This window comes from Austrofundulus limnaeus, unplaced genomic scaffold (genome assembly GCF_001266775.1).
Source record: "Austrofundulus limnaeus strain Quisiro unplaced genomic scaffold, Austrofundulus_limnaeus-1.0 Scaffold522, whole genome shotgun sequence".
Classification (NCBI taxonomy): domain Eukaryota; kingdom Metazoa; phylum Chordata; class Actinopteri; order Cyprinodontiformes; family Rivulidae; genus Austrofundulus; species Austrofundulus limnaeus.
Window position 1 is genome coordinate 145714 of NW_013952924.1, and position 10589 is coordinate 156302.

The following is a 10589-nucleotide window of genomic DNA, read 5'->3' on the forward strand; positions in this document are numbered from 1 at the left end:
GGTCTGTTGACTGTTGTATTTGTTCAAATAATTGTTATGGGCAGATTACTATATAAAAAAATGTATGTCATAATTATGTCTTGTGATTATTTGTTTTACTTTTAAACTGTACGTTTATTTAATTTAGTTATAATGCAAATACAATACAAATTAAACCAAGGTTTAGAATAATAATTATTTTGATCCGTACATTGGTAATGTCTGACTGGGCCTCGTGCCTCTTTGTGTTCAACAAATTGGGCCCCGAGGTCAAAAAGGTTAAGAACCCCTGGAGGTGTGATGGTCTGAAAGGGGCTCCAAGGTGATGAGGGTGACAGTTCCCACTTAGATCCACCACTACAGGACCCACARAACTCCAGAAAGCTTAAATGCACAGCGACTTCAAACCCAAAACATCTACAAGCGATGACGATGGAGGTCAGAGAGCATCTATCTGAAGATGGTTCTTAATGACGTCAACAAACCAACCCAACACAGAATGTGTGAAGTGAGGAAAAAACATAGTCCTAACATTAATCTGAGAACTGTTAACTGGTTTTTCACTCCACTTCTCATGCAGTTCTTCTAAAAGAGGCGTGGCCTCAGAGACAGGGTGCGACAGTGGAGGGGGGAGGTTCTTGTGTGTGTGAAAGGGGCGGGGCTAGTCACCAGGGGCTCCGTGTGCTGCTTGAGCTCCTCCAGATGCTCTAATATATTCTTCTTTGTGATGATGCCCAACACAATCCTGAAACACACACCTGTTACTCAGCAGACTGGCCACAACAACAACAAATAAATAAACAAACAAACAAACAAAAACAAACAGAGGAGAGAACAAACAGCAGCAGCACAAATCAAACAATGATAAAAAAAACAACTTGATGATAAAATGAACTGTGACTGAAAATTACACAACTTAATTAACACAGAATGATTTTAAATTAATTCAAAAATTTGTGGAAAATAAATCAACATGTTTAAAGAAATATATATAAAAAAATCAGTGTAGCGATATTTATATTTTTCTAATTATCATTAAAATTCACAAAAACACCAAACCCAGCAGACTGAGATTAAATCTATTTCACCCCTTTTATTATATTATATTAATATTAATTATTCTCTCATCTGTTGTAGAAAAGTAGGCAAGTACTTAAWCAGAACTTCTGACAAAAAATAAAGCAGATCTGAGCAGATTTATCACAGCAACAACAAACACGTGGTTAACTTCTAACACGTCTTTATTATCCTAAAAAGTGATGTTTTGGAAGATYAATGGATCGTTAATCTTTGTGCTACAGTGGAGCTTTAAATTATCTAGCGTTAAAAAATAAAGTTAGCCACAGGGCAGCACTGTTTTTAAAACACRTGGCGAGTCAAAAGTCTCAGGACACGCTTTTATTTTAGAAGCAAAACGAAAAATGATCTGAATACCCCAGCAAATATTTCAGATGGACCCCCTCACTCATTACTTGTTGGGGTATTCAGATTTTCTTTTTTTCTTTCTGAAATAAAAGGGTGTCCTGTGACTTTTGACTCACTTTTTATATCATTGTCTTCTTTTATTCTCTTAAACTTTATGTTTTGGTTGGTCTTGAAATGATACTAGAGTCCATATTTCCCATTTAAAGCCCTTAAAAAGTTGTTTTATTCAACAAAGGGGTGATGATTCTTTTATTTTTTTTTGGACCAACAGAAGGTTAGAAATACCAAATACCTGTTTAGAGACTTTGTTTAGGTCTATGAGGAAACACTGAGCTACTTCTGAATTCCCTGAAACCTTTTGTTTGCCTACCAGGCTTACGTTCTTTTTATGGAGTGACTATAAAACAGTGGTATAACGACACCAACATAAAAACACACAATCCCACATTATCCTAAATGAAACTAGTCCTGTTTGTGTGTAAACTATATAATTCTAAATACCAACGATATGAACAAATATTTCAAACACAGGTTTCTAGAACAAACGGGCACAGTCCTAACACTTGAAACATAAACACGATGCTGGTTTTGCTSTTTTTGTGTGTTTGCTTGAAAATTTGAAAAATACTAAATAACACCAACCATTTTATGTAACACCCAAATAAAAAGTTGAATTAATTGAAAATTTAAAATTAAACACTGCTGCTCAGTTTCTCTCCAGCAAACTGGGAATTAATCTGTAAACCGTTTCATCCCACCAGCAGAAAACTCGGCTGGATTTAAGTGTGCACCAAAAAACTGTTAATTTGGATCCACGTTTGTAAATAAACAAAATAAAATAAAAGCCTGGTCTAACAATGCGGTCTGTTTCTCTGCAACATTTTCTCCCAACGTGTGGCGTATCTGGGGTTAGTTTTTATAGTCAGCAGCCTGTTACTGCTCAGTGAAGGGGGTGAGGGAAGCGCAGCAGTTAGGTCGGGTCATGCTGAACCTGTGAGCTCATGCAACACCAGGCAGTGTGTGCATGCTTYCTGCGCAGCATCTCTCAGCTTCAGACTGGATCAGCGATCGCATCACCGCCACAGACGAAGGACCTGGTTTTYGCTGCAAAGTCTTCCGCTCGGGAMMAAAMSKTTTGAGACAAAAACTTACCCGTTGTGGGTGACCAGACACTGGCGCAGCCCCAGCTTTCTGAAAATGTCCACCACGATCTCCATAGGGGTGTGGTCTGTGACGGTAAAGGGGCTCATGTCTAGGATGGAGCGCAGCTTGAGGGGTCGAGGGCTGTCRGCCGGCAGGGTGGGAGCGTGCTGGGTGAAGTACACCCTGGAGTTCAACATGATGCCCTCCTGTTTGCGGCGAGCATTTTCTGTCAACAGAAACAAACAGACTGAGAAGGAGCATTATTTTACATTGTTGATGCTTCTGGTTAATGAGACTATGTTCTCCAGTTCTCCTCTGGAGCTTTACCTATAGCAATAGTTATGTCCCTTCGCAGAGCAAAGCCCACCAGTCTCTGYGACTCCTTGGACACGATTACAGGGAAACCATTATAACTGGTTTCGTTGATGACGGCCTGCAGCTCCTCCACCGTCAGGTCGTCCTGCGTCAGCACGGCCAGCGGCGGGTCRCTGCTCCGGGGTCTCATCACGTCTCTGGCCAGTGTGGTGTGCGTGAACTCCTCTTTGGCGTCCAGGAAGGGGTAGCCGTTCAGACGGATGTGGGCCTCGTAGATCCCCTCGCGGCCGAAGGCGTCGCCGACCCATTTGCTGGTCATGACGGCAGCCATGAGGGGAACGATGTACTCCAAACCGCCGGTCAGCTCGAACACGATGACCACCAGGGAGACCGTCATACGAGTCACACCACCTACAGACAAAAGAGTAGAACTGAAGTTAGACTGAAACAAACAACTCAARAAGAAGAAATCTGATTAAGCAAAATGCCTTTCAGTTGGGAACACCTCAGCACACAGTGACAAACTTGTTTACACCATTAAGTTTTGTAGACTTCAAAAAGACACAAAGAATACATTTTGTTGGCTTGGATAGTGATTAAGGCTGGGTTTAAATAATCTAATCAATCTGGATCGATTCTCGTTCAAATTTGGGAAAATCGATTCATAAGTCATGAGATCGATTTTTTTCCTCATGGGTGTTGTGTGCGATGAAGCTGTGCGTCTCCATGTTTGTGTGTCACTCCTGGCTTGCCGTAGGTTTACAGCCTGTTGACGTTCAGCGCTAACATTAGCTCCCGACAACAAGTTGTCTGGATCAAAACAAAAGAAACTAAGGAATCACTAACATTACAGCTGATTCTCAGCTGAACTTAAAGATAACAGAGGCCTTGACAACTTTTGATTGTAAAGATTTGAGCTCGGACGCGGTAGCGGGAAATGAAGCTTCGAACCAAAACTACGGTATGTAAACATCTGACTGACTGTTCTCCTCCTGTATAAATGTGTGAAAGATGTCAGTCTAACAAAATCCTTTAGTTTTGTTACCAATGTTATTTATAAATTTTAGAAACATCTTAAWGTAATTCACAGTGGAATGTTTTAGCTGAAGTACTTTTTTCTTTCTTTCTTCTTGTTAATAAGTTTTATTGAACAGAAGGGAACAGAAACATTATAAATATACAGTTTTCACACACTCATAGGAAACTGATTGCTCACAATTAAGTGTACTGTAGTGATTTTGTCTGATTATGTCAAATAAATGATCACATTTATTTGTGGATCAAATCAAAATTCACTGACTAAGAGTCACTTCTGTGTGTCCATTCACTTTGCACTGGAAGAATATTTTACCAATAATAAAATGATCCTTGCTAAAACAATATCCTTTAACATTGTTATAAGAGTGTAAGATAAACCCAAAAAATATCTTAAAATATGCTTTTCATACAAACTGAAGGCATCTGTTGACCCACCCAGACAGGCTGCAGCCCCCACCATGGCGTAGAGCCCAGGAGTGATGCAGTCGGCCCCCACCTCACACCACTCTTTGAACAAGAACCAGTCGTGGTGGTAGTAGGCCAGCTGCTCCATGGCGATGCCGACGATCCGCCCAGCGATGGCACCGATGGCCATGCTGGGGATGAACAGACCAGACGGTACCTGCGGAGAGGAAACAGAGGTTTCAGCGAAGGCAGAACAGAACAGAAYAGAACAGAACCGGGCTCATCGGGGGCTGAACCTCACCTTCAGTCCAAACGTGAATATAGTCATGATGATTTTGAAGATGAGTGCCAGGCAGAGCTGCCACATGGCGGAGTAGACGCCGGGCTCCGCCGGCCGGTTGGGGTCGTCGGTGAAAGCTCTGCTGCCGTTCATCTGGCTGCGGTACTGGCAGAGCTGAGAGGACTCCAGCGGGCCGCAGTCTGTGAACAGCTCCTTGATCAGCTCGCTGGTGTTCTGGCGCGTGTAAGGGTTTGGGAACGCGACCACCGCCGTGATGGCCGCCACCAGGATCACCTCCAGCACCGGGTACTTCCCTGAAGCSAGACGACAACGTCAGCCTGAGAAAAGCTGTGAGAGAACCGCAGCTGCAGACACGTACCGAAGCGGGTCAACTTGCGCCGCCGGCACCAGGCGATGTTGGCGCGGATGAAGAAGGCTCCCCAGAGCCCCCCAAACACACCCAGCAGTATGAAAGGAATGAGCTCAAAGAGGTACCACGGCGTGTGGTACTCCACGTAGAACAGTACCAGGCGGCTGTTACCAAACGGGTTGATGGAGCGCAGCACAAAGGCCGCCACCAGGGCAGCGAAGAAGGAGCGCCACAGCGTCTTCAGAGGAAAGTAGTAGCTCACCTGGAGGGACGTCAGGAGAGGATTTGTTTAATTCCTATTTGTGTTATGATTTGTTTAACCGGAATGATCATTAATATGCTGATGATGAGCTGGTATACCTCCTCCAAACTGAAGAGAACTCCTCCGATTGGTGCTCCAAAAGCAACAGACACACCGGCAGCTGAGGCTGCAGACAGAACCTGACAGGATAAAACAAACACGGGGTAGGGTTGGGCGATGTTGGCAATTGATTGTGGCATTTAACCGATAACGACTGAAATGAAGATTAATCCCCTGGAGTCCCTGGATGCCAGTCACATGACCAGTTTAAATCAGTCTTATGGGACAGATATGCTCGCCCTGAGAATCTGTTCCAGTCAGAGTTAACTAAAGTAAGTAACTAAAATGAGTTATAGTTAACTAAAACTAAATACCGAAAACTGAAATTGAAAAAACATTTTAGTTAACTGAAATAAATAAAAACTGTAAGAARATGAAAAAGAAAAAAATTGTGTAGGTCTTCTGGACGGGTTCTTCTCTAATGAAACGTTTCGTCTCTCCTCTAAGAGACTTCTTCAGTCTGAGAGTTTCAGGCAAAATTCAGGCTTTTAAGCACTGCCTCCATGTGACTGATACTCACATCACATGGCTATCGTTGACACCTAATTAACACCTATTGTTAACAGAGTTGTAAGAAGATGGCTGACTATGACTATCTTGACACGCTAGCTTCTCTCAGTAGCAGCAGATAGCATCGAGTTGGAGACAAATATTATCACTGTCCTAAAATAATCACCCAAGTCCTTTTTAGGTAAAATGGAGTTACACAATTATTTAAGGAAGGTGTTGCTATAATGGACGATTTAACTAGTGATCATAGAGCTATTGGTTAGTTAACTCACAGGAACATCACAAGCTTGAGGTTGCATTGGCAAATAAAGTATATAAAAAAACAATACTAGAACTAATAAAAACTAAACTAAACTAACTAAAACTAGGCATTAAAAATGCAATAATAAGTAATAAAACTAGCAAATCCACTGTAAAACTAATTAAAACAAACTGAATTAAAAGAAAAAAGTCTAAATGAAATAAAACTAAACTATAATGAAAAATCCAAAACTATTATAACCTTGGTTCCAATTTGTTTAAAAAGTACAGACTTCAATCCATCCTCTGGTCTCACCTTCAGCACGTCGAACAAACATAAAACCCTCAAACTCCTTTCTGACTGACACCAGAAATTATTTGTCAAGCACCAAACAACAGTCTACAGGAAGAAGAAGGATATTTAGTGTGTTCAGATTTTAAAGTTAGGGTTTAGTTTAGTCAGTTTGAGTGTTTTTGAGTCAAAACAACGAGACGATATTTGAACGTGGAGCTGCAGGTCGAGTTGCGGACGGCTAGAGAAGCTGTAGGCAGAACCTTTTCGGAGAGAGGAGTGAAGCTCAAAGACTGAGACTGACGAGGAAGTAGGCGATTCATTATTTGGACTAGAACAGGAAAGAGGACATCTTCGGTCAGTCCACTCGCTCATTAATCGTATTAATCATCAAGCGCTGAATAATAACCGTGGAAAGTTTTTCTGACAATTAATTGAACACAATAGGATTTTGCCCAACCCTGWCACGGAGTCATCAACAACAACTGGACCGTCTCTGGGCCTTCCTCACCTCTCGCTTCTTAGCCTCGTTCTTGCTGTACTTTGGGAAGAGGTAGGAGAAGATGTTACCGCAGCAGCAGGCCACGTGGACCAGGGGGCCTTCTTTCCCCAGGCTGAGGCCAGACGCCACGGCCAGAACCAGAGTGATGGTCTTTATCATCAGGGTCCACTTGCCCAAGTAGCCTCGGATGATGAACCCACTCAGGATTGTCTTGATCTGAGGTGGGCAGAGAGACACAAACCTAAATGCACTTCCCTTCAGGAGGTATACACAAAACATAACCTTTAATCATTTTGGAGACACAAGTTATTTTCATTTATAGCTCAAAATAAAACAATTATACAATTAGAATCACTTTGACTCATACAAATGTAATAGTACAGGCAAAGAAAAGAAGATCTAACTACAAGATTAATAAAAAGCAGAAAAGGGCCCAGCTGCAGGAAAGCTTCCATTGTACTTCTGAAGAAGGAATCAGAAACATCCTTCAACTCACCTCAGGAATCCCTGAGCCGCAGGCGTACGGTGCGAACACTTTGACCAGACAGACAGCCAGGAAGGCGAAGGACAGAGCCCAGTAGATGTACATGAAGTAGTTCATGATGTATGAGCCGGGGCCCTGCAGGGAGAAAGGAAGGAAGCACAAATCACATACAGTCAATGGTTAGCGTGGATATCTAGGAGCAGAGTTTTGCAGGCAAGTGGAAGGATTAAAAAGACACTGGTCTGAATTCTGGGTGGGTTTACCTCAGCCTGCCCCAGTATTAGCTCAGCCCAGCTCTTCCACTGAGGACACTTGTCCCGCTCAGCGAAGGTGGTCTCGTTGGACGTCCAGCAGCACTGCTCGTGGTTGAACCACATGGCGCTCAGACACACGCCCTCCTTCAGGTCATTCATCCAGTCGGCGGCAATGTCGATCAGGCCGGCCAAAGCGCCTGGTAGTAGGAACGAAAAGCATGAAACAGCAGAGGAGAGAGATGAGGAGGAACCAGGAAGCAAAGACTAGGAACACAGGGTGGGAGCAGATTGCATGTTCTAAATTAAGTGTAAAAATCAAGGTCCGAGGGCCAAATGTGGCCTGTGGGTTGGCCTGCCACGATTAGTCGACTAGTCACTACTATTGTCGACTAATTTAATAGTTGATGCGTCTTTTTTTACTCTAACTTTGTTTTTCTCTCCAAACTGCTGTGGCATTTTCCAGTGCCACGTCTGCCTTTCTGTCCTTCACACACATGTGCAGTAGTGGTAATTAGGGCTGCCACAGACGATTATTTTTATAGTCGACTATTAAAAAATATATATAAAGTTAGAAAATAAATGACACATCGACTATTAAATTAGTTGTTGACGATTTTAATAGTTGACATAATCRTGACTAGTCGACTAATCGTGGCAAAACGAAGGGTCAGTTAATTACAACTGACCCTTCACCATGTTGCTCATTAGACCCTCGCTAAAAATGACCCCCCAGTTCTAAATCAACAAAATATCTAGTCTAAAATGGGTACATTTGAACACCAGTAATGTTTTTTGTTGTTTTTTTTTTTCATAAAAGGAGACAATAACATCAACTCAAGACAATTGTTTTGCCCTCTAACATGAGCTCAAACAAAGGCTTGGTTAATTTTCTTTTATTGTAATCTTAAAAGCTTCTGGAAGGATTTTTGCAGTTAAGATGACTGAATTTGTTTTTGTGGCTCTAAGATAAACGAGGGAAACGTGTAAAGCAGAAAATGCCTGAGGCAGAACATGTGAGAATAAGCAGCGGAGGCGATGTGTGTGTGTGTGTGTGTGTGTGTGTGTGTGTGCGTGCCTTTGTATTGTTTGTGTGGACGTATTTTGACATTAAAATATCCTTATGAGGACATTTTGTCACTGAGTGGACATTTGCCTGGTCCACACAATGGAAAAACTTTGTGGTGAGGGAAAATGTCTGGGTTGGGCATAAATGATATGTGTGTGTGTGTGTGTGTGTGTGTGTGTGTGTGTGTGTGTGTGATGTTTTTCCTCACTCTGCATCCTTTTCATTCATGGCTTAAGTTGAATCATTTTTATTTTTTTATCCAAGTTTTTTGACATTTCTTTTTTATTTTATTGTATATAGATGGCTTGGTTTTATGAATGAAATAAACTGAATTGAATTTTAAAAAAAGTGTGTGTGTGTTACCCGATGCCAAGCCAGTGAGCGTCACAACCAGCCAACCGGACCAAGCATCATACAGGCTCTTGGTGAATTCCCATGCCGACTCTTTTTTCTTGCTATTGATCTGCAAACACACATGCAAACACAAACACACACACACAAATAAAAATCAATCAATGCAAATAAGCTGCGGTCTGGTCTTCTGGCACTATTGCTTCAATAAAACACTGCCAGGTAATAAAAGGTTCATAAAAACAAAATATTCAATCATTTCAGTTCTTATCATTAAAAGATTTGAACAGAAATATTTACAGGAAGTCTGCTAAACTGCTGAGTAAATATTTGAATAAGTGTGCCGCGATAAACAGGATGAGTCAACAATGGGGAGATGTGTGTCGTTTTATTCTGTGTCAGTATTTTAATTTGATGACAGTACAAAAATCTTTTTAAAATTTATCAAAATGTTTATTCTTTTCTAGTTTTTTTTTTTCGAGGTTTTGTTTCCTGTTATTCCTCACCTCTGTTTTCTTTGATTAATCTGAACTCCTGCAGCAGCAGGAAGCCTGAAATCAGATACTTCCTGTGCAGCTGGGAAGATTTATTTYAATATTTCTTGCTGACAGAGTTGATTATAAAAGCTTTATGAAAAGGAAATGAATCATAAGGATATTAGTTTGGAGTAATAATGAATTATTTCATTCAAACTTTTTCCATCCTCTTGTTTTGATTTGGTCCGAGGAGTACAGTACTTGTGCGTATGAAGTGTTTGAAGACTAAAGTTTTGCCCGTCGTCACCTTTCGGTGTCTCTCCCGATCCTTGCACTTCTCGCGGACCCAGTCGATGGTGTGGAAGTCATCGTAGGTGCCCACACCGGGAATGGGCTCCTCCAGGAAGTCCAGCAAGTGTGTGGAACTGCTGGCAGCCCCGCCTCCATTAGTCATGGCGTAGTTAGACCCTGAGGGACAAAAAAAAAGGTTAGTCCAGCTGGGTCAGGAGGACTGATCCTTAAGACATCCAGGTCAGGAGGCTCAAGACCAGTACGACCAGGGTTTGTGGGTTTCAGTGTCTCAGAAGATTTGCCTTTTAGTTGAGGGACCAGGGTCCAGTTTGCTGCTAGGCTCTTTCAGAATAAAAGTTCAAAAAAGCTGGCTTGAGGCTGATGTTGCCTCCAGCCAAGACAGGATACTTTTCTCATTAGCTCTCGAGAAAAAAAAATCTGTCAGGTTAATCTTCCCGTAGGAAGATTAGCTGGAAAATGAAGATAGCCGTTTTTGTTTCCTTGTTCACTCTCAGACTGTCTGAATCAAGTTCAGGTTAGCAGTATTCTAAAGAGGAAGACAGCTACGTGACTTTGAGTTAGTAAAAGCAGAAACAAGAATGTTGAGTCTGAAGAACGTCTTGCCAGAGAAAAACATTTTTACACCTGTTTCTGGAACCACAAGGTAACTTTGAACACAGTTTAAATGGACTAAAGTTCAATGACTGCTCAAGAACCATTTTAACTGAAATAAATCTAAAATATTTTTCTATGATTAAACAAATATTTCTGTAAGCATTTTTCAAAGTATCAGTGAAGTTATAAACT

The 10589-nt window shown here is 41.7% G+C and overlaps 1 protein-coding gene across 6 annotated transcripts in view; it reads right to left on the bottom strand.

Moving 5' to 3' along the window:
* The window catches only part of clcn3 (chloride channel 3), a 48891-nt gene that overhangs the window by 10213 nt on the left and 28089 nt on the right, over nucleotides 1-10589 (bottom strand). For 4 of the 6 annotated variants that reach the window (XM_014026058.1, XM_014026054.1, XM_014026055.1 and 1 more), the window contains 12 exons: nucleotides 9799-9959; nucleotides 9028-9127; nucleotides 7608-7795; nucleotides 7357-7479; nucleotides 6870-7076; nucleotides 5316-5396; nucleotides 4965-5217; nucleotides 4607-4899; nucleotides 4336-4522; nucleotides 2875-3273; nucleotides 2557-2773; nucleotides 649-724 (listed from right to left, as the gene is read on the bottom strand). In XM_014026058.1, coding sequence (XP_013881512.1) covers nucleotides 649-724; nucleotides 2557-2773; nucleotides 2875-3273; nucleotides 4336-4522; nucleotides 4607-4899; nucleotides 4965-5217; nucleotides 5316-5396; nucleotides 6870-7076; nucleotides 7357-7479; nucleotides 7608-7795; nucleotides 9028-9127; nucleotides 9799-9945 — 2271 coding nt within the window. In that variant the 5' untranslated portion in view covers nucleotides 9946-9959. The remainder of the gene's footprint in view (nucleotides 1-648; nucleotides 725-2556; nucleotides 2774-2874; nucleotides 3274-4335; nucleotides 4523-4606; nucleotides 4900-4964; nucleotides 5218-5315; nucleotides 5397-6869; nucleotides 7077-7356; nucleotides 7480-7607; nucleotides 7796-9027; nucleotides 9128-9798; nucleotides 9960-10589) is intronic. The other 2 variants (XM_014026057.1, XM_014026059.1) reach the window with 1 other exon arrangement.